The sequence below is a fragment of the Cheilinus undulatus genome, linkage group 1, assembly GCF_018320785.1.
Source record: "Cheilinus undulatus linkage group 1, ASM1832078v1, whole genome shotgun sequence".
Lineage (NCBI taxonomy): Eukaryota > Metazoa > Chordata > Actinopteri > Labriformes > Labridae > Cheilinus > Cheilinus undulatus.
Genome location: NC_054865.1, coordinates 12033191 through 12058124, shown reverse-complemented (window position 1 = coordinate 12058124; position 24934 = coordinate 12033191). Strand labels below are relative to the sequence as shown.

The 24934-nt window shown below is 39.9% G+C and overlaps 1 protein-coding gene across 1 annotated transcript in view; it reads left to right on the top strand.

Annotated features, from left to right (window-relative positions):
• LOC121506994 (SH3 and multiple ankyrin repeat domains protein 2-like) overlaps window positions 1–24934 on the top strand; it is a 351623-nt gene that overhangs the window by 81542 nt on the left and 245147 nt on the right. The window contains exon 9 of the mRNA XM_041783083.1: window positions 13998–14064. Within this exon, the coding sequence (XP_041639017.1) occupies window positions 13998–14064 (67 nt within the window). The remainder of the gene's footprint in view (window positions 1–13997; window positions 14065–24934) is intronic.

Below are 24934 nucleotides of genomic sequence, written 5' to 3'. Positions count from 1 at the left end.
CACTTCAAGTGGACAACATTTGACAGTGACACTTTCAATGCCTTTTAATGCCCTTTTTTCAGAGTCCTGTAAGTGGAAAAACTTTGCCAAAATGGCGTCTTTAGTGGCCTTTCAGTTGAGAGATGTTTGCCTTCTTTGACAACCTCTGGACCAGATTTGCCAAAGTGCTCTCTCTGGTCCCTTATAAGTGGACAAAATCTGTGAAAGTGCCATATTTGGTGCCCTGTAAGTGGACAGAATTTGCCAAGTGTCGTCTTCAGTTGTTTTTCAGACAAAATTGAACAAAGTGTCCTCCTTACTGCCCTCTCAATGGAGAAAATCTCCCAAAAGCCCCTCTTCAGTGCCCACTCAGTAGACAGAGTTGACAGTGCCCTTTTTGGCGACCTCTAAGAGGGCAAAAATTGATGAAGTGCCTTCTTTGGTGCCATTTTTTGTGGACAAAATTTGCCTGTCTGTGTTGTCTTAATAGACCAAATTTACCAAAGAACTGTCTTTGGTGCCCTCTGAGTGGACACAATTTGACAAAGTGCCCTGGTCTGGTGTCATGAGCCACCACCACCTCTTTAGGGATTTTTCAAACCCAAATTCTTACATTTTTCAATCCTAACCAAGTGTTTTCACTGAATAGAGGGGTATTTTGAACTTGGGATGGTAAAAAAAAAAAAGATTCAGTGGAACACAGAGATTGAAACAACCTTCAAAATAAAAGCACATCATAGACCTTTAGCTACACATTTTATTCCTGAAACACCTTTGGGACCCACTTAAAAATGGCATTGTGATACACTTTTGGGTTCTAACCCACCAGCTGAGAAAGATGGCACTCTATGGCACCTGTCCAGTTGTGGATAAAATGCATTAAGTGCCATACGGTCTCTGTATGAATTTTAACTATGGACATAATAATTTTGCATGATCATCTATCAAATATGATAAAATTAGAAAAACAATAACTTGTTTTCTAAATTAGAATTGACTGCATTTTTAGCAATTCGCCACCTCTATCTTGTGAAAAAAAAAATGCACAAATACGTGACTCAGATATGGTATGAATGTAACTGTGCAATGTCTGATGTTAACAGCAAAATGTAAAATCATGAATATAAGCTTAGCATGTTTGTAGGAATTTTTGTATTGAAAACTTTATAAAACTGTTGACAGCATTACCTAAAAGGGTGATAGCATCTAATTTTTGTATTTGAATCATACATCTAATATTAACTGCTGCTACTGAATATGTTTAATCGGCCCATGACAGTTTCATGTCAAGCAGCACTGCATCCTCTATAGATCTGAATAATTCTTGGAATATAAGATTGTTTTCATTTTAATCTGGACATTACTGACATCTCACTACTCTTCCTCTCACTCCTGAGTGCACTCAGGCCTGCAGTCTAATGCCCTTATATGGGCATAAAAGGGGTGTGCCTCTATTCAAATTAGGAAAAATTGGAAAAATTCATTTGTCACAGAGGTAAGAATGCCAAATTGAAGTTGGAAGCTTTCAGGTGGTAATGCTTAAGTCACTGGACCAGAGTGTTGTTCCTAACTATAAAGGTCATCTGGGATCTCCTGCGGGAGAATCGTTCTGTTTCTTTATTCTAATGAAAGTTGTTCTTTGAAATCAAAGTTAATTCTTCAAATTCCTGAAATCCTGAAAAAGTGCTTGAAATAACACAAGAGACAGGCTCTCGTCAAGTTTAGAGAATCAGACTAGCAGAGGATCAGCTATAGGTTGCTGCATCTATCATCATAAATCTTAAGCCTAACTCCCAGTAAGTGTAATGCAGTGTAAAATGATCTATGTTGTTGATGGTTTCACCACTCGCTCTTACTCTTATTTTATACTGACTCTAGGTTTACGGTGTAGGCGTTAGCTATCACCCAATCAAAATGCTTACTGCATACACTTTTGTTCCTATCTGGGGAAAATTAGCAAATAGCACCAGTCATTCTCAGCCATTAGCCAATTTAGAGACAATAATAAACAAGAGGCTGTAATAGACACTTCATTAACAAAGTATTTTTCACCAGTGGTCAGATAAAAGGAAAAAGTCACATCTGCAACAGTAGTTCGGTCAGTTTGGACTAGTTTTAAATAAGCCTTATGTCTCTGTGGTGAAACCAAATAATGGAACAACTGAAGTTCTTCATCCATATACCCCAACAGAGCCTCTGGTCCTCAGACACTGGCCTTCTCACTGTTCCCACCACCAAACTTTGCACCTATGGACATGGAGCATTCAGGACTGCAGCCCCCGTCCTCTGGAACTCCCTTCCTGAAAACATCCGCGATGCTCCATCCTTGGACACGTTAAAAAAAACTCCTCAAGCACCACCTGTTCACCACAGTTTACAGTCTCTCCTAAACCTGCCCCCTACATACACTCAACTTAGTGTTTGTCTTTTGTGTCGTGTCTTATTTTCCACTCCTCTGTAAAGTGGCCTTGGATCTCATGAAGGGCGCTATTTAAGTACAAGCTATTATTATTATTATTATTATTATTATTATTATTATTATTATTATTCATTAGTTTCAGCAAAGGATTTAGTTTGGACTGTGCACCAGAATTTAAAACATAACTTACACACAGCTGGTGCAGCAGACTGCGGGACTAGATCTTCATTCTTGAGAACACACTTGAAGTTTAAGAAATGAGGATTTAAAAATAATCCAACTCCGGCTCCAGTTTATCTGTTCGTTCTGCTAAAACTGCACAAACTTATTCCCACATTCTGCCAAAATGTACCAACAGCCAAGATATTGACTGTTAAAATCAGCAGAAATGTTCATATCTGCTGAGGAGTTTTTAAAGTCAATACCTGCCAATTCCCATATTATGCCAATAATATAAATCTTGTATATTTCTGTTTCATAACTGTCTGCAAGAAAAACGCCTTCAGCCTTTTATTAGTTGTCAGTCTTGCCTTGCTCTGACCCCTGTAGCTTCTATCTGCTGTGCAGGTCCTTTGAAAGTGCTCTGCAGAGAAACAAAGAGAATATTTAATTTCTTTACCTTCATGTGGTGCAGCTGCTCTCGTTGGATGTAAAGTCCTCTTTTGTTGTGTTTTCAAGGAAATACTGGCTCTTCTGTGTTATTTGGACTTATACATTGTCTTGGTTCCCTCTCTCAGTGTCTTCATCTTTAAAAATCAGTTTGTTTTTACAGTAGTTACATGATACCCCTTGTGCTGCAACCTTGTCAGTATTGGATCTTGTGTCATTGGGGGTTTCAGGTCTTATCAGACACCCTCTCCCAGGCGACCTAGCTGGGGATAATCAGGCCTCAACTTGTGTCTAGGTTGCTCATGATGCCACACATGACCCCTCGTAATCCAGAGCCTCCGGGAAGCCTTTTCAAGCCTCCTCTCTGCTGCTCACAGATCCCTAGAGTTCAAGTACTCAGTGTTGGAGATCACCCTGCAAAGCCTGCACAGTCTACTTTGATAGGCCCTCAGAGAGAATTCCACCCTTGCTTTTGACACTGCTACCAGAGATGCATATTTGGATCTTTTCCTCCCTTACACCTCTTTTACTCCGTCTTCCCAGGGGACTGTAAACAGCAACACTACTTGCTTGGTTGCCTCAGACATCAAGACCATGTCTGGCCTCAGTGTGGTAGATGTAATAGTGCCCAGGAACTTCAGCTGCCTTCCTAGATCAACCAGGAACTACCAGTCTCTTGCTGTTGAGAGAAGCCCTCCCTGGACCTTCAGTTAGGGATGAGCCTTCCCCCCAGCATGAACAGAAGAGATGAGGCTCTTTGTGGGGTGTTGCTACTTGCTGGAACTGATGCCTGTACAGATGGTGTCTGCTACTGCCTGGTCATGGTGCCACCAGTACCGGCCCTCTCCCAAAGATTTAGGAAAGCAGCTCAGAATGTGCTCCAACAACCCTCTCTTCTGGCAGAGTTGACTGGCAGGTGAGTCCACCAGGCCCCAGGTGAAAAGACTGGAAGGACTTGAGAAAGACCAAGAGCTTGAATTAGAGTGGCTCAGATTTCCACAGCTCTGTCCAGGTGATTTTCCGGCCAGCAGAATGCTCACACCTGATCCAGGCCCCCTGCTCGTCTATGCCCACCTTCCTGCTGAGACGAACTTCCTCCTTTTCAGCCCACACCTCCTCCTGACTTAGCCGTTGCCTCTCCTTTCCCCTGGCTTTGCTGTAGGTGTTAGGATGCTCCCAAGCCCAGCTGGCCCAGTTTCCTCTGTGCTCATCAGGATGTTGTGCTGCAGCCTTGCCTCAGTTGGGTTGAAAGCCTCCTTGTCAACTATTTAGTTTTTATCATGAGTGAGATTCTGATGGAGCGCCACCAGATCTGGCATCAGTCTGCACTTATGTTTAGGCCTAGAGGGCTATCAGTGCATCCTTAAAGCTCTGCTGTGTTCCTGATATGTGAAGATATCTGTTTTCTGAGAAGTGGTTAGAGGAGAAGGTGTGTGAGCTGAGCCTGGGGCTGATACTGGTTAACATTTCAGAGGATTTTGCAAATTAAAAGCAGCTTTTAGTGAAGCACAGAGTCTATTCATGTTAGCACTACTGGCATCTCAAGGAAAGACTTATTGCATACTACAATAAAAAATACTCCTGCATTTTCTTGACTATGTTGTCACATTTTTGTTTTACAATCTGCACAAAACATGCACATAACCGTCACCAATGTACAGTACCTACAAAAAAAATATGCACCCTTATGGATGAACTTTTGGCTGCAATCACAGCACTGAGTCTGTGTGGATAGTTCTCAGTCAGGCTTGCACATCTGGACACTGAAATTTTACTCCATTCCTTTTTGCAAAATTGCTCAAGCTCTGTCAGGTTGCATGGGGATTGGGCGTGACCAGCTCTTTTCAAGTCTAGCCACAAATTCTCTATTGGATTGAGGCCTGGGCTTTGACTTGGCCACTCCAGGACATTCACCGTGTTGTCTTTAAACCATTTCTGTGTAGCTTTCACTGTATGCTTCGTGTCATTGTCTTGCTGTAAAATAAATCTCCTCCCCCCTTAATTCTCTTGCATAACAAGATCAATAAGATTGTCCACCAGGTTTAACCATATTTTGCTGCATTCATGTTTCGCTCTACCTTTACAAGTCTTCCAGGGCCGGCTGCTGAGAAGCATCCCCACAGCATGATGCAGCCACCACCATGCTTCACAGAGATGGTGTGTTAGTGGTGATGTGCGGTGTGTGGTGTCTGCCAAATGTAACATTTTGGTCGCATCAGACCAAAGAACTTTCTTCCAGTTGTCCATGGAGTCTCCCACATGCCTTTTGGTGAACTCTAGTCCAGATTTAATCTGAGTTTTATTCAACAGTGGCTTTCTCTTTACCAATCTCCCATAAAGCTTTGACTGGTAAAGAACCTTGGCAACAGTTGTTGTATTCAGAGTCTCTCTCATCTCAGCTGCTGAAGCTTGTAACTCCTTCAGAGTAGTCATAGGTGTCTTGGCGGCCCCACTCACCAGTCTCCTTCTTGCACAGTCACTCAGTGCAAGAGGACGGCCTGATCTAGGCAGTTTTGCACATTACTTCCATTTCTCGATGATGGATTTAACTGAACTCTGGGGCATGTTCAGTGCCTTTACATTTTTTGTTGTATCCATCCCCTGACTTATACAGTAAAAGGTTTGAAATTGAAGATGCAGTGAGGTCTTAAAATATATTGAGAGAGTCTTGTAAAAGGTAAATTTGATGTCAGATTTTCCATATTTGCCACGGAATAACTCAGATGTCCGACTGAATTTATATAAAATTGAGTTTTTTGACTCTGTGGAAATATCTGACTCATTTTCTAAGTCTGGTCAGTCCACTTTGGTACATCTTATATGTGGCACAGCACTCACAGAACTTTTGAACTGCTGTTTAAGTAGCTATTAAAGTTTGTAAATGTTGGGTCGTTCTTCCTTTTTAACATTAAGCCCTCTATTTCTTTACTCCATGACTTTTTTCTCCATTATTTTTGGATTAATTTCCTATCTCCTGAATGCCTCCGCTCCCATATCCTCATAATTTTGCTCGTGCAGACTCGTTCCCTCTGCTGATGTTTCACTCAGCTGCAAGCTGCTCTCCCACCACATTGCTCCCCCTCCATACCCCCCCCCCCCCCGGCTTACTATTGTGTTATACACAACCATTTGTCTCCATGGCAACCAGGGGAGAACAGGAAAAGAATCGATGCGGGGGTGGTGATGGTGGTGATGGCAGTAGTGGTTGTGATGGTGGGTGGTGGAATGATAATGAGGGATAAATTGGGACAGAGTTTCCTGTTTTTTATTGGATACCTGACTTTGTATCCTATTATGTCATCTACTAGAATGAAGCTGATGAAATAGCTCTGTGGGCTTTGTTCTTTTTTAAGCTTAATAAATTATTTTTTTTTTTTTTGAATTGGGTCTAAATGGGACCACAATTTACCATAAGGAACATCATTCTATATCAAAGAAAACCTCAAATTAAAGACTTCTTGGCTTAATTTTTTCTTTGCTTTATTTCCCCTGAACATTTTAAGACCTTTAAGCTGCATTTAAGACAGATTTGAGAAAGCAAAGTGGAGATGACAGGACAGTCTTTGGTTTTATTGTAGAAGTCTGCAGTTATATTTCCCTAAACAAAGAGGAAACACAAGACAAAGGCCCCCATATGTAGGAGTACTACAAAGCCAGCCCTATATACCCAGGCTTTCTGAGGTAAAATGGCAACACAAAGCTTTACATTACAGTCAGAGCTCTCTTTGTTAACTCTTTCTGCTTCAGGCTCTCATAAAATTGAACATTTAGGGTGTAACTATATGCTCCTCTGCTTAAAAACTTATGAAAATTTTAAATGGAAAAAAAAAATTATGCATTTTTTTAAAACTTTTTTCTTAAAGTTTAAATAAACCCTACAACTGTTTAAATAAAGAAGCATATAGGTATTGTATTTCTGTAATTTGGCATGGTAAAAAAAATACTTATCATTCGTGTCTTGATTAAAACCACATTTTTTAGGCTCTTTTTGAGTGCAATTTTCCTCTCTGAGAATCTACACAAAAGATCTGTTTTCTGCATGTGTATTTGACCAATAATGGCATAGCTTATTAGCATCAAACTCGCTGATAGACATTAAAAAGGCCCCAGATACATGTAGCTAAAATATCTCAATCTCCCCCTTGTGGCAGGATTCAGTAAAGGTGATATGTATTTAAGAGGTCATAAATATAGTGCCTCACTGTTAAAGGTTAAATTTCTATTCATTTATAAAAGAAATAATATTTTTAGAAGCGTATGTTAACTCAGACAAAAGCTGGCCCTTGTGTGAGTGGAGTTGATGACCCCTGATCTAAAGATTCTTTGTAGACAATGTCATGCAGAGGTGGATAACACCCAACATAAGTAGTGATTTCTACAGAGAAACACAACCAAACACACCATGTTTTGAGCTGTGTATGACTGACTTATGCAAAATTAAAATCATTCTTAATTCTTAACTTGCTTTCTGTCCCAAAAGTAGCGAAATATCCAGACAAAATTTTTAAGTTTTACAGTGTTATGTAGCAGATGCTTTTATCCAAAGTGACGCACATCTGTGACATAGACAGGTGTTCATGGCGTTAAGGATCTTGCCCAAGCGTCCATGCTGAATACCCACTTTGTCCTGACTTGAACCCAGTCTCTTGTATCAAAGTCAGCAATGTAAACCACTGGTCTATCCAGCCACCATGAGCTTTTAAAACTCATGGAGAAACAGCCTCCAACTAAAGCCTGGATGAGTGTCGTAACACAGTGCTGATATGGTCCATTTTCACAAAGCGTGGGTTTGGATCATGGTTTAGCACATTAAACTCAGCTGATCTCCATACAGCCTCGCTCGTTCTGGTTGGACATGCATCTCATTTTAGAGATCCAAATCAGTTGGCTTAGCTCAGTGGAGCTGTTTGAGTTTCTCCCAAACAGCTCTTCGTTTGGCCACAGTTTGGCTTTTTAAATGTGGATAAATGACGATAAAGACTGGAGGAAAGGAAATTGGCACTCAAAGAGCTGTTTCTTAGCACAGGCTTGATCATAAATTGCACATCTTCACTCCGTCTCTTACCGAACAAGTTTTATTCTGTTGATAGTCTATTACTGGTTTAAGTCAAAGCATGTTTGTGACAAAATTTGATTTTTTTATATGTTAAAGGTTCAGCTATCCTCTTAGATCAGTACAGGACTCTTGTCTCCCTTAATCCTGCAGACCTCCTAGTGTATGGCGTTGTCTGTGCAGATGGAGTAATTTGTGATCGCCTCCATCCCAGGGGAATCTGTTGAACTGTGTTAAAAATCACTTTGTTGTGTAAGGATCATACTCAATATATGTAGAAATAATCAGATGAAAATTGCAGCATAGAGATCCATTTAGAGCTGTAAAGAACTAACTTTCTCCTGCACTCATTCATTCCTAATGAATGGAGCCAGGTTTAGATGATATTCTTCACTAACTGATGCTTGTAATAGCTCCTGTAATTCCACAGCTTCGTCTTGTGACTTTACAGACGTAATGTTATGTCTCCATACGCTATTACAAATGTATTCCATCAGCCGAGGATCAAGATGTTATTATCAAGAGGATGGTAATTTTCAGCTGAAATAAAGCTATTTGCTGATTACTCGCTACTGATTTGTGCCTCCATGAGCTGTCTGCTTCTCAGTGGCTGCAACAGCAGAGACTTGACCGCTTATGATGTCACATGCATAACCTCTATAAAACTTTAAAACCCTTTTTATAGAGGGAGGTCTTAAAGGGGTTACGTCCGGCCTTCGCTGAAAATAAGGGGCCTAGCCCAAACCCTGAAAAACAGCCCCATACCATTATCCTTCCTCCACCAAACTTCACAGATGGAACAATGCAGTCAGGCAGGTAACGTTCTCCCAGCATTCACCAAATGCAGACTCACACATCTGACTGCCAAACAGAGAAGCGTGATTTGTCACTCTATTGCTCCACAGTCCAGTGTTGGTGTGTTTTGCATCATTCCATCCAACACTTGGTACGGGACTTTGTGATGTGAGGCTTGCATGCAGATGCTCTGCCTTGGACACCCATTCCATGAAGCTCCTGCTGAACAGTCAGTTTTTGTGCTTAGATTGATGCCAGTGGAAGTTCAGACTTTTATGCATAGTTGCTGTTATTCCTAAATGCTTCCACTTGCAAATGATATCACCTACTGTTGACTGTGGAATATCCAGCAGGGATGAAACTTCACAAACTGTCTGATTGCAATAGTTTGCAGCAATCACAGTATGACGCTTGAAGTCGCTGAGCTCTTCAGAACAACCTATTTTGTATCACAAATGTTTGCAGCATAGCTAGGTGCTTGATTTGATGCATCCGTGGCAACAGGTCTGATTGAGACACCTGAATTCAAAAATTAACAGGTGTGGCAAAATATTAAATTCTAAATATCTTTGATTGTTACAAGCCATTTTATGTCTGTGAAAATGAAGCAAAAATTATTACTAGGAAGTGACTGAATACCTATACTAGCATATCCATCACAATTTAAATATAAATTGTGTTCTGATCTCTCACTTGATTTCAGCATCCACTGACTCTGCACTTGCCTGTCCATTGGGAAATGAAAAAAAAAACAGTTGTCAAAATACTGACTGTTGTATGAGAAATGACAGAGAATATAACAGTAGGACATGATGACAGTGTTTGAGTTTCTCATCCAGAGTGTGACATCATAGGAACATGGCCACAATAGGATTACAGTCTTTTTTTCCTAGGTCCATTCTTGTCCATTTACAGGATACTGGATCTAAAAATAGTAACAAGTAAAGATCTCCTGCACCATCTTGTGGATATTTTAGTCCTCTATGTATCTCTGTGGATTTGCTCTTGTCAAAAATCCTGATATTGCACAAATAATTTAGAGTTATGTTGCCAGTTTGTGGCCCTGATAAATCCTTCAAATGTCTGTACAAACACAGTAAGTCATGCATCACTCAGTTTTCAGGTCAGATGGAAAATGACGACTTCATCTGTCACTTTTCCCTGACGCCACGATCAATCCCGTGTTTAGCTCCGGGTCCTTAGGGAGAAAATATCCTGTCATATTTGTGTCACATGCTGCTGCATTCAGTGAGGGAGATCCTCCAAGTCAGCTTTCATCATGGAAGATACAACCCCCTCTTTCATCCCTTCACAGGAAACATCACATTTTCCAGCATGAAAAAATCAGGAGAGAGATTACATTTATTGACTCATAGTTTGTTGAAAGTAAGCATTTTTTTTATCAGGGAGAAAAAGTCTGGAATATATTGTATATTAATGTGCTGTGTTGAAAAATTCAAAAGGCTCTTCCTGCTGAAAACATCCTCGTTAGAGACTCCCCAGTGGCTTTTCTGGGAAAAGCTGCGTTTTTATTTATATGAGGAAAAGGTCAAGTGTGGAGGGAGGGGGCAGAGTGATACTACTGAAGCTAGCTCTGCTTTAATAATACACCTGCTCTTCATCACTCCCTCTCTCTACCTCCTGAGTTTGTGTTCTCCAGGAATCAGAGCAGGCTGCTTATATAACGCTGCTGGGTTTCCCTTGAGGTGTGAGAGTGTTAGTGTGCAGGATACCAGAGGAGAGTGAACCTGAGTATTTTTACACCAGTGCTCCTGACATGAAGCGTACTGTAAACCCGGTAACACCCCAAGAGCTCTGCACCCGCAGCAAACATGACAACATGCTGGATGATCTGGGTCAGTGACGGTGTGACAACCCCTCCAGCCTGCTCCAGTAGAAACCTCTCTACTGCACCCTAGTGGATGCTCAGAGAACATACAGCTCTGTGCTCATCAGTGTCAGATAGAAAAGTGCTTCTGTTGAAACAAAGATGATTCAATTCTCAGGGATTTTAATTAAAATAAGCATTTGTATTAAATCAATTAAATAGAGTGAAGAATCTGAATTTAAACTAAAAAAGTAAGGTCTAAATCCAAAAATATAAACATTGCAAAAGAAAACAATAAGACTAAAAACACAAAAGTGTGCATAAAAGTAAAAAATATAAATAAATAATTCATTTAAAAAGCATCAAATATGTGAAGTATATTTATTTTTAAGTTTCATATTTTATCATGTTCTTTAAATTTGAAGTTGCTTGGAGGACAGCAGCTTGAGATGTACAGGAGCATCTCATTTTCAAGGACATCCCTTGGATTCAGATCTAACTATGCAAATACAAATGCAGAAACAAATCACAAAACAAACACACAGTACATATAACAGACACAAATAGAGCTACTTTACCCATTCCCACCCACATCATATACCCTTAGATATCAGCTGACAGCCAGCTGATCCTAATTATCGCCTCCCAGCTCCCACAGCCAATCACAGCTCATTTTCTCAGTGGTGTATTTGAATATGATGCACTTCTCACTAATCCCTGCTTGCATTAATGCTGATGCACCACGCTTCTGCTGCTGGGAAAGCTTAACCTCCTCCACCCCAGCCTCCTCCTTTATAGCATAAAGCTGTTACACCCTCATATTCAGATTCATGGAACTATGGATTAATTGCTTTTGAGCTAATTTTATCGTATTCAGTATGCATTGTCATTGATGTATCCATCTATATGGGGGGTTCTAGCTATGCACTCCCTGAAAAGTCAAAGCATGCTGCTTGAGTAACCCAGGGAGCATCTTTTGAGCAGAGCCTTCTCTGCCAAGTAAAACTGTATCCATTTTGCAATGAAATTGTTAAACATGTATGATGAGAGTGTTCCTGACTGAAATACAAAATATTTAGAAAAAATTACCAGGAAGAAAGAATATGGTTACATCAACAATAAACTGAGTGATTTATAGTCGATCAGTTGTCAGCAAATAAGCTGAAGGGGCATCACAAGAATTAAAAGCATGCGCAGGTTATTCTAAGAGAGGTTATCTGAGTTCATTGAGAGGTGAAGATGATTGTAGAAAGATGGGGCTTTGTATCTGAATGACCTGTGAGGGATTTTTAAAGGACTGGGAATAGAAAAAAAGGCAAACTGATGTAAACAATGTTGAGCTTATAGCACCGATAGTATCTCATGGGAAAAGTGAGGTTTAGCACTATTTTGGTCCAGAAAATGGGCACAAAGTTGGTCAGAGGCCATGTCAGGATTTACTCACACATATAACCAAAGCATTGAGTGATGATGTTCAGCTCAGGAATGTTGATATTAACCTGCAAAGAGGGCAGAGCGCTGGTTGTGCTAGCACTGATAACACTGGCCGCTCTCAGAGGCATGTTGCATCTTTCATACAGTGATAGATGATGAAATCCAGTGGATTCTCAGATTATATTACGTTTTATGAAAGTGCAGTTGCACTGAGAAACCTTCGGTGAGCACCAAAGAGCACAAAAAAATCCTGTGTTTTTTTTTTGCTTTAACCCCTCGAGACTGACATTGAAGTATATGACAAAAGGGACTGAGGTTATTAAAAGTTAAATGACTTTTAGCCATGAATCATATCTTCTTACTTTTTCCCTTTTAAAGCTAGCTGATGTGTTGTTCCAATGGCGCTATCCACGCCTTAAGAATCCTTACAGAGGCGATTCCAGCGAGCCTGGAACTTTGATGACTTTTCAGGGACTTTAAAGATGAAATCCACACCAGTAAATCCGACATGTACAATCTTTTTATCCATTTTATAATCCATTTTTAATCGTTTCTTCCACTAGCAGCTACTGCACCATTTTATATCCTACAGTGCTTTGTGATGGCATTTGACAAAGAATGCTAGGCTGTTCTGTACACATGCCTTAACAACTAAAATCATAGAGGAGACGGCCTGAATAGCTCACAATAGTGAGAAAGAGAGGCTGTGATGTGGCCCTCTGTGTCACTGCTCTGAATAATTGCACAAATACAGCCAATGCAAAGAAGCACAAGGACTTTTCTTTGTAAAAGTTTCAATATTTTGAAGGATTTTTTTGTCACAATGATTATTACTTCACTTTTTGGTCCACAAGAGATTGGAGAAAGTTTTGGGCAAAAAAGAAAAGTCTTAGTCATTATTGTTTCCTGTTTGTCACACATAAAAAACTTGAGTTCCATTTCCATTTAATTTTTTTTTCTTTTTTTTCTTGTCTTTACAGTCAATTAACATTTTTTCAGATTCAAGTGAAATAACTGCAGCAAACATTTTCTTATAGCCCAGGTTGTGCTGACTAAAGGATGCTAAGAGCTTGACTGTGCACCACAGGGTTAATGTTTTACAACATTTTTACGACAATAAGTCCAGGTGAGACAAAATGGTTTAAAAAACAGTTTGGGTTTAAAAGGTTGATTGGAGATATGAATAAGGTATGAAACTCATGACTTTATATTCATTTGGTTAGCATTCTCCTTTTGTAATACATTGATTAATATTTCATGGTTTTCATGCATTAAAATCTGTGCTTGTTTACCCTTCCTTTACCAGTGAAAATATCTTATATAGATCTATGAAACTGGAAAATCTCACTCTTAAAATGTGATTTTTCAGATCTTCTCTGAATAGAAGGAACCTAAAACTTTCTTCAGTAATTACACTGACAGATGATAAGTGTGTAACAGCTCTGACTCTCTCTCCTCCATGATAACATGTGACTTCACACGTGCTCATTGTGTGAAGGCTATCCAGTGTGTCGTGTGAGTCTTGTCTCGTACACGTGTGTGTTTGTGTCACAGATTACTACATCCTGCCTTCAGATGATTAAATCCATGAACACTGAAAGTTCAAACTAAGAGGGAGAGGAAAAACCTCATGCTGTTGTGAAGAAACATCTTTTATACTTTGATAGAAACAGAGCAAGGACGAGTAGATAAATAATTGTTTAGATAATCTAAGAATAATCAACAAGAGGCTTCTTTCCCAGTAGGTTTCCTTTAAAAATTCATTTTATTTCCCGTCCTCATGTGCCTGTTGATGGATTTACCCACCTGCCTTCAGAAGTATTCTCAAAGACCAGCTGTGTGTCATCCTTTTCTCCCCTCGTCTCTTTCTCTCTCTGCAGGTGGCCATTATTGCCGGGAACTTTGAGCTTGCTGAACTCATCAAGAACCACAAAGAGTCTGATATAGGTAAGCACCACAGAGGGCTCTCCTCATTTCTTCTCCTCCATTTGTCCGTCTATCCCTACACCTATTCTTCCTCAGCGGCCCTGTGCATTTTCCTGAATCTCCCCTGGGATACATTTCAAATCTCCCCATGGTTTGATCCTCCTAAATGACCTCCTGCTATAATCCCCTCTGTGGGATTACCAGAGCGTTGCCAAGAGGATGAAAGTTTGTGTTTACACCCAGGCGATTAGGCCGGGAGAAAATGATCAATGCCTCGGCCAGTGGGAGATATCATGTGGTGGTAGTTGATTGGTCGGTTTCCAGAGGTGTTGAGTGAACTGTGTGAGTCTTCAGGAAGAAAACGATCTGATTGATTTCATGATTCTTTCATTGATTGGTATTGTCTGTAAACAGCTTGATGCTTAGTTTTGGGTTTGGTGTTGAGGCTTTGGGGCAAACCAGTTAAAGCTTTTATGTGTTTTATTACATGTGCGTACACAGGATTAAGTATGGTAATTAGGCCCATCAGGAACTTTGAAAATTTAAGGACCTGAACCATAGAAATTTACACGTAGAAGCTGGCTAGATTGCTAATGGCCACTACAGGAAGAACTTGTCCATGTTGGCACCATTTTGGAGTGGGGTGTAGCAGCCACCCAACATGAATGTAAGACCATGACAGCAGGAGATCTAGCAATGATAAAATATTTATAACACAGTTCTCTAAGCATTTTATGTGTTTTAATCATGTTATTTCTGTCAGTGGAATTATGAACCATGTCAAGTGGCCCTAAACAGCCCATAGTTAGGGGGGGGGTTCTTGCAACATTTGCTCAAATTCCAGATGCCTAATCTGTCACTTATCATAGTTTGATAGGTGATTGTGGCTCAGTAGTTAGAGTCAGTCATCTGGCAGTTGGAAGGTTGTGGGTTCGATCCCTGACTCCTGTAGTCACAAGTCTATGTGTCCTTGGGCAAGACAACCCCAATTTACTCCCACTGCTTGGTCGGCAGCGTTTAAATGTGTATGGATGTTTTTGGACTGACTGTTTTCTAATTCATAGTAATCTCAGCTATCAGTGTATGGATGTGGAGTGCATGGCTCGGTGTTACAGGCAGTGTAAAAGTGCTTTCAGTTTTCAAGACCAGAAAAGCCCAACACAAGCTTAACTCCATTTAGGCTGCTTATGTGATAATATATGAGATAACCTCTGTCATTGAAAAGACAGAATTTTAAAAAATCAGAATTATTAGTGCATTAATTCAGAAAAAAATAGATTTATATTTCCTTATGTGAATGCATTATGCTTCTTCATGTCTGGCACACACTGCAAGATAATTGTACCAATTCTGGGTCAGATTTCCTTCCTTCTCTCTTCCTTCTACCAAAATCAAAGAAAGGCCAGATTATCATATGGTTCTAAAGGGTAGCTCGATCTTCCTGTGGTGCGAGGTGTGTGCTGTCTGAGGGAGGTGTGGTCATAAATATAAACATGTCCAACATTTACAATCGGAAATCCCACTGTGTGGTGGGGAACACAAAGGACAGCCAAACTGACATCAGAGGAATTATTACAATAGCCAGTCATGAAGCAAGGCGACTGAAGGAGGAAGCACAACTAACACAGCCAAGCTGGCGTTAGCAAACATGAAGCATAAAGTTAGATGGACATCAGAAATGGAGAAGCAACTTGTTGATTTGTGGGACAATAAGAGTATTTAAATAATGTGTCCTATAAAGCATACCACTTACAAACTGACAACGAGAAGAGCTGGACTTGATCACTTGATTTCTCTAAAGTTGCATTTGATTAGTGAGATTAGGGGTTTTGAGAGCTGAGACTGGTTGTTGGTGAATGAAACTGTTAGTGTGGTGAACTGTGTTTATTGTGTTACAATGAACCACACACTATAAGAACAAAACAGTTAAATCTGTCATTATATGGTGTACCTTGCCCAGCAATGGGTTCTCTGGGCAAGGCGGTGTTACACTCTTGTTATCTGAGCATGTGGACGAGAGTCAGAGTCTTTCAGTTGGTCCTCCCAGTCTTACAATACTTTAGTGAGTCTTAACTATACTTTGTGATGACTTCTCTTTGGCGCATTTTTGGGTATCATTGGCAAGACAGTGTGTCTAATGCTGACACGTGCAAGAAAGGGAAGGAAGGGTCCGCCGTTGGATACGGGCGCAGCAGCTGTGCTTCTACAGGTGCCTGATCCAGCTCACTGCATACTGGGTGCCCTGGACCCAGTGGATTGGACCAGACCTCGGGGGCAGTCGCATGCATTGTGAAGGGGTCAGCTGGGAAGATACTTGGAGACTTGGGGCGTTGTCTTGTGCAGGCCTGGCCAATGGCCATCAGGAGGTCAGAGCTGTACAGGACCACGGCTGATGCAGCAAAGTGCCAAATCAGCATATGATCACATTAAAAGATCGGCTTAGTTTTTAAAAAAATCTTTCAGTGTGTGCCAGGCTTCAGTCCCTGAAGCACCACTCCACTCCACTTCACTGGAGATACACTGCATGTCTGTTTTCAGCATCAGCTGCCGCCAAATCGCATCAATCTGCATGTTTCAGGAACCTCCAAACAGGGGAGTCAAAACGTAAAGTATCCGGTTCTTTTAAAATACAGTGATGCACAAACTTCCAATCATAGCAGAGCTACAACGCCATTAATGAGGAAAAGTTAACTTTTGAGGAAATTTAGCCCAAAAATTTACATAAAACCACAGATCCTTTAAACAAACATTAACCTTTTAACTTCTTAATGTACTCACCCATGGCGTAAGCAATGATATCATGGGCTCATAATGGAAGGGATAAATTAACCCCAAAAAGGTAAAATAGTCTGCTGTTGACATATCATTCCTGCATGAACTGGCAGATCTTCATTGATCTCTGCTCGTTGACTAGAGTTGCATGCCTCTGTGCAGCGCTCTACACACACTAGACATGGAGGACGGCACAGCCGTTGGAAATTGTGGGGAACTTTTCAATAAGCCTTTGCAAAAATGTCGTTTATTGGCCTTCAAAACAAAGGTTTCTATTTGTACAAAATAAAGTCTTTTGGTGTGAAAACTTGCATTTATCTAATCAAGTATATTGAATCTTAAGAACATGTCTTGATGTTCTGACAAAACAAAGACCTCTTGTAAATTTGTCTAACACTCAGTTGGAGCTGTTGATTCACTCCTCCAAAACAGCGTAATGTATGAGAGAAGCACAAAAGAGGCATCTAATTTTTGTGTATATGTCTGTGAAAATCTATGATTTTGATGAAAAAACATCAATTATAAAACAGCCATAATTCCATTTCCACTTTCTTTTAGATCAACTTTCACATTCTGGTATTTAATAAAAGGCTATATATAGCTCGTCATGGTTGAGTGAGGACTCAAACAGCCCACTCCAGGGCTTTTTAAAGCTTTATGCTGTTTAAGATTCCATTTGAATGCAGGATGGCGTCTGTATTCATACATAGATTATATGAGAGTTAAATTGATTTTCCTCTATGAGAGAAAGAGAAGCGTGAGGGTGGTGTGAAGATCAGAAAGATTCTCACAAGAACAAACACAAATATTAAAAAAGATTCTATGATTTTATTGCATCTTTGTCATCTTGGTGTTAGTTTTCTTTATTGTGTGGTTGCTGTTTTAAAAGAATCAAGGGTTGAATGTGACAATCTTCACAGATTTAAATTATGATAGAGGAAAACTTTCACTTTTAAAGATGTGAAATCATCTACAGCTCCTGTCACTTTTCCACAGAGCTTCACAGATTCAGTGCTGATGTTGAAGAATAAATCTGTAGACTGTAAACAGAAGTCAACAGAAATAAAAAGAGTCTTACACAGACGCTGCATCGTGCTTTTAGAGTAGTTTGTGTTGCGCTGAGATAACTCTGGGATTACTGGGCCCAGGGAGAAAATGAGAAAAGATGAACACACAAATGAAAATATAAAAAAAGAGGACAGAGAAAGATTGAGGGTGGCGGGGGTGAACGAGGAGAGGGAGAGAAATCTAATCTAATCTAAAGATGTAATCCTGCAGTTGTCTCCCTCCCTCATGGCTGCAGCCAGCAGCCTCACATGGCAGCGACCTGCTGGAGGCAAACTGGGACACAGTGCTGATGCAGGATTACCCCCCAAAAAGCCTCGTAGTTGTTGACATCTGTCCACACCCTCTTCACTCCCTTCACACCGTCTGTAAGCACAAGTGTGAGTCAGGATTAGCCACAGGTGTGCAGGTAGTCAGCAAGTTCAGACATCTTGGTTTTGTCTCTGTTTTGGTGCTGTGGATTTGTGAATTTGGGGGATGGGACGTCATTACAGCTGGATTCGGGACTGGCAACCATGGGTTCAGGCTGCTGCAAAGGTGGGTCCACCCCCACCCCTCCAACAATCCAGTAATCCCATGCATCCTTTACCCAAGGGCCTTCATTCAATATCCCACCTTAAAGCAGCATGTAACAACTTTACCTTCAATTTTAAGCTACAGGGTCATTCTGATGGTATGTTGTATTTATTCTTGTTTGGGTACAACCCCCTATGAGAGGTGCATCATGCTGTCTGTGTGTCTTATTTATAGTGACATTTGCAGGATGAACTGCATGTGTGACCACATTTTCACCCGTTTTACCCAAGTATTTATCCTGACAGCCCCTTGGTCACACTTCCACATGAGGTCAGGGTCAGCAGATGTGAGAAAGCAGCTAGAATTTCAGGAAAATTCCACATGTCCGAGTGGGAGGGGTTGATGACGTTTACATCCTGTGACCAGTGCACATCCAGTGATCTCTGCTTGTAATGAAACTGCTTCATTATGTTTTCTGTTCTCCAGTGGGCTCTTCTACGTATTCGTTAACATGGTGAATGTGTCAAGCTACATGTAGCAGAAAAATGAAGGCACAGATTTTCATGGTGTCTGCTTTGTTCACCATTTCTGTGTTAGTTTTACATCATGTAAATATGTTGCAGCCATTAAGGCCTGTTTTATAGGGGCATGTAAGTGCATGCTTGTAAGGACGATTTTGGGAGCATCCTGTCCATTTTCTTGATATTTTTTTAAGAGTGCATGTGTGAAAACATCTTTAAAGATATTTGAAGCTTAAGCTGTTGTTATCAGTCAAAGTTATAATAGTTTAGTTTTTCTTACTTTTGGTTAGTTTTATTTATTTATTTTTCAGTAATATGGTGATACAGTTCCTATTCACCCCCTGGATGTTTAACCCTTTTATTGATTAATCAGTCATGGTCAATTTGATTTTTGACCCAAAAATTACTAAGAAACTCCTTAAAAAAGTCATTGACATTACAAAGTAATGTCATTTAAACAAAAATATATATGTAAAATAGTTGACTGCATTTTGGTCTCATCAGCAGTGTTAATTTCGTCGGCTAAAACTGACTAAAAGTGTTGGTCGGCAGCCTTTTTTTTCCATGACAAAAACTAGACTAAAACTAACAAAAATAGATCTGTGATGACTAAAACTGACAAAACCTAAGTTAAGTTTTCATCAAGATGACTAAAACTAGACTAAAACTAACAAAAATAGATCTGTGATGACTAAAACTGACAAAACCTAAGTTAAGTTTTCATCAAGATGACTAAAACTAGACTAAAATTAACAAAAATAGATCTGTGATGACTAAAACTGACAAAACCTAAGTTAAGTTTTCGTCAAGATGACTAAAACTAGACTAAAACTAACAAAAATAGATCTGTGATGACTAAAACTGACAAAACCTAAGTTAAGTTTTCGTCAAGATGACTAAAACTAGACTAAAATGTAATGCAGTTTTGGTCGGACGTACAAAATCTGGTATTTCTACACTGTTGGTAAATCTGTCAAAAAACAAGGCAGCTGTAGCTATTCTGCCTCTCAGCTGTGGAAAGCCCAGGTTTACCAGGGTGCATAGAGCACACTGTCATGATTTGGTACCAGATTTAGGAAAGAAAAGTTTTGAGTTTTCCTCGACTAAAACTAGACTAAAACTAAAAAGGACAGAAATGACTAAAATGTTACTGAAACTAAAAATGCATTTCATTTAAAGACTAAGATAAAAATTAAAAATTAAAAATAGCTGCCAAAATTAACGCTGCTCATCAGACCAAAGAACTATCTTCCAGTTGACCATGTAGTCTCCCACATGTCTTTTAGTGATCTCTAGTCCAGATTTAATAAGTTTTCTTCAACAGTGGCTTTCTCTTTGCCACTCTCTCATAAAGCTTTGACTGGTGAACCTGGGCAACAGTTGTTGCATACAGTCTCTCATCCCTGCTGCTGAAGCTTGTAACTCCTTCAGAGTAGTCATAGGTGTCTTGGTGGCCCCTCTCATTGGTGTCTTTCTTGCACACTCACTCAGTTTGTGGGGGTGGCGTGATCTAGGCTGATTTACACCATGTGCCATGTTCCTTCCATTTCTTGATGATGGATTTCTCCAGGATGTTCAGTGGCTTATACTTTTCAATAACTTTTTATCTGAGATGCATGGAGTATTCTTTTGTCTCCATGTTGTAATGGTAGCCAGGAATGCTGATTAACCAGTGACTGGACCTCCCAGACACAGGTGTCTGTACTGCGATCACCTGAGACACATTCACTGCACTCAGGTGATCCCATTTTACTAATTGTGAGACTACAAGACCTCTGTTGAATTAGGTCAGTCACTTTTTAAGAAGGTGAATATTTATGCAATCATTATTTTATCTTAGATATTTCTGTGTAATTGACATCAAAACCTAAGGAGGTGAATACAGACACTGTTTTTATCAGGGCTAAGACCCTAAAGGGCCATAAACAAGTAAACGTCATACAAATGTCAGAAATATATTCTAATAGGCTACACTTCTTTTTTCATGTTTTTATCCAAATTTTATATTTGCAGCTATCTTAAAGTCCCTGTTTTGTTGGTTTTGGCGACAGAGCGGTAACTGTAGATGTGGTCTCAATTCTAAATGTGTTTCTAACATAAGCATACAATTTTCAACCCTGGTTACTCTCTAGTGTAACAGCAGGATCATTTGTATTTATTTATGTTGGACAAGTATCCTCCTTTTGCATAAATGTAATTAATTCAAATGCCATCAAGTCTGGATTTATGATAATCCCCAAGGATGCACGCGGCTCGGTTAATTTCCCTCCTCTCTGTGAAAAGGCAGCAAGTCACACATTGACTGTAGTCTGTCTTACTACAACACTATGAACCCAGAATAAACATTTTACATTTAATCAAAGTTATAAATGTGTCAAAATGCCAAAATAACTACAAGATGAAGCAGATTCACTCAAATAATCTCATTTGTGAAGGTCAGGAGATAGGCTCAGGTGACATGGTGTCATGAAAATTGGCATGCTTTGATTTCCATTGCCAGATTTGACTACATTCAACAAAACTGGTGGAAAGTTATCACATGAAAATGTTTCTGTCCATACAGAGAGAGAGGTACAAGACATCTCTGCTGTTTTCTCACATACAGTTGAAACCAGAAGTTTACATACACTATATAAAAAGGCACATAAACTTTTTTTTTCACATCTAACATTAAATCAGATTAAACTTTTCCTGTTTTTGGTCAATTAGGATTAGCAAAATTATTTCTATTTGCTAAATGCCAGAATAATGAGAGAGATCATTTTTTAGACAATTATTTATTATTTTCTTGAGAGTCAGAAGTTTACATACATTTCATTAGTATTTGGTAGCATTGCCTTTAAACTGTATGACTTGGGTCAAACGTTTTGGATATGCTTCCTCAAGCTTTTCACAATAGTTTGCAGGAATTTTTGCCCATTCCTCCTGGCAGAACTGGTGTAACTGAGCCAAGTTTGTAGGCCGCCTTGCTCGCACATGACTTTTCAGCTCTGCCCATAAATTTTCAATGGGATTGAGATCAGGGCTTTGTGATGGCCACTCCAAAACATTGACTTTGTTATCCTTAAGCCTCTTTGTAACCAGTTTGGCAGTATGCTTAGGGTCATTGTCCATTTGGAAAACCCATTTGCGCACAAGCTTTAACTTCCTGGCTGATGTCTTGAGATGTTGCTTCAGTATTTCCACATAATGTTCTTTCCTCATGATGCCATCTGTTTTGTGAAGTGCACCAGTCCCTCCTGCAGCAAAACGACCCCACAACATGATGCTGCCACCCCCATGTTTCACAGTTGGGATGGTGTTCTCAGGCTTGCAAGCTTCCCCTTTTTTTCTCCAAATGTAACGATGGTCATTATGGCCAAAAAGTTCAATTTTAGTTTCGTCAGACCACAGAACCTGTCTCCAAAAATTAAGGTCTTTGTCCCTGTGTGCATTTGCAAACTGTAATCTGGCTTTTTAATGTTTCTTTTGGAGTAATGGCTTCTTCCTGGGAGAGTGGCCTTTCAGCCCATGTCGGTACAGGACTCGTTTGACTGTTGATAATGACACACTCTTACCAGCTTCAGCCAGCATCTTCACAAGGTCTTTTGCTTTTGTTCTTGGGTTGAGATGCACCTTTCGGACCAAAGTATGTTCATCTCTGGGACACAGAACCCGTCTCCTTCCTGAGCGGTATGATGGCTGGACATTCCCGTGGTGTTTATACTTGCGTATGATTGTTTGAACAGATGAACGTGGCACCTTCAGGCATCTGGAAATTTCACCCAAGGATGAACCAGACTTGTGCAAGTCCACAATTCTCTTCCTGATATCTTGGCTGATTTCTTTTGATTTTCCCATGATATTACACAAAGAAGCAGTGTGTTTCAGGTGTACCTTAAAATACATCCACAGGTGTGCCTCTAATTAACTCACATGTTGTCAATAAACCTATCAGAGGCTTCCAAAGACATGACATCATCATCTGGGCTTTCCCAAATTGTTTAAAGGCATAGTAATCTTAGTGTATGTGAACTTCTGACTTTGAAGAAAGTAATAAAAATTGCCTTAAAAAATCCTTTTCTCATTATTCTGGCATTTAGCAAATAGAAATAATTTTGGTAATCCTAATTGACCAAAAACAGGAAAAGTTTAATCTGATTTGATGTTAGACGGTGAGAAAAAAAGTTTATGTGCCTTTTTATATAGTGTATGTAAACTTCTGGTTTCAACTGTATACTGCTTAACACTTCTCAGAAATATCAGACCAGCTTCCTGTGAGTTGGTATTCACACTTGTTCCCCACAGCAGGAGACTCTCCCAGCTGAATGAGGGAGATTTTAGGGCATGATATACAATGAGCAGAACATAAGTCCAAGGCTATAACTAGAACTTTTGCCTTTCAATCAATTCCATATGTGGTTGAAACCCTATTCATATCAATAAATGAGTGCAGAGAAATTACCAGTGAACAAAGGCATCACAAAGCAGAGTGTCCAGCGATTGCACAGCATGCTTGAATAAATCGGTCACTGAACACAATAGTCCCCCCCCACTGCCCTCTTATTTATTGCAAGTTTCCCTGAATATTTCCTGCTGTATCCATAAATCAGCTCATGTTAATTTACTAGTGTGCTGGCAGGACAAATTTCAGGTTGAGTTGGGTTAAAAAAAACTGGCTGTTGCCATTCAGACCTGCAGCTCACCCTGAAATGTGACGTAGTTTTGAGGAGTAAAAGATTAAAATCTATCCAAACCTGCAGGGGCATTAAGTTGCAAGAAAAGGAAATTGTTGCACAATGTTTCTTGCTAAACTCACATATGTCAACCATGCCTTCCAGCTTGTGATGCAGCTGTGCCGAGCCTCTCGCTGGTCAGATGCAGCTCTAATGTCGATCATGGGCTGACAGTGTGTGTTTGTTTGTTTATGTGTTGTGTGTGAGGATATCTAAACACCATAAGCCCTGTGGCTTTCACAGCTTCTCTTGCTTACAGATGATGTAACAGCTCAGCCACACAAATCCTCTGGTTATTACGTCATTGTTTTACATTTCACCACAGTGTAAAGGTTAAAGACCAGAGTACACAAAGGTCCTGACATTGTTTTCTTGTGTTGAAATATAAGGAAGTAATGACAAAAAACTTCAGGTGTCTTATAAGTTAACCTAGAGATAAGGTTTTTTTTTCCTCATAGGGATATCTGTTCCTTTTTTAATTCCTTATTTCAGGTCCATATAATCATAAATCAAACAATATATATGATTAAAAAAAACACAAAGACAGATTAAATCACACCTAGGAATACAATCAACATGATATTTTGTTTAACAAGCATAAAGACAATTTCTGCATGGTTTCCATAATTCCACCGACTAGTCTATTAAGCATGTACAGTCACTGGCCACTTTATTAGGTACATCTGTTCATAAACCCAGACATGCCCATCACATAGTCACATCCAGTACATTTAGGCATTTATCAATGCATACACCAGAAATTTGGGTGTGCGGTCATTTTCAAGCATTTATCAATCTTGATGTGAGCATATGATATGCTAAAACTCCACGCCAGGTCTAAGCTTGAGTGTGCAAATGTTCAAGTCAGTGTGGAGTAGGGATGGCACGATTACCCTTTTTCACGATTAATTGCGGTATTGAACTTTACGATTAGTTAATCGTAACGTTTCCTAAATACCATCCATGTCCAGCAAAGATTATGTCGGGAACCATGTTGGTACGACAGCGCAACTCGCCCGGAACAAAAACAAAGTTACACAACATCTGCGTGTCACCACCTCCTGTTGCTTTGTGCATTTGCAGGCGGAGGTGTGTCACAGTCCCAAACAAGCTACAGCATGGAAGAGAAAGAGCTGTTCCCTCCGAATAAATGGTTGAAGTCAGCCATGTGGGATTTTTTTGGATACAAAGAAAATAACATGGGGGTCATTGTGGAAGACAGCCAGCCTAAATGTAAAACAAGCCACAAAAAAGTTGCCGTGAAATCAGGCAGTACTTCAGCACCTGTGGGATAATCACCTG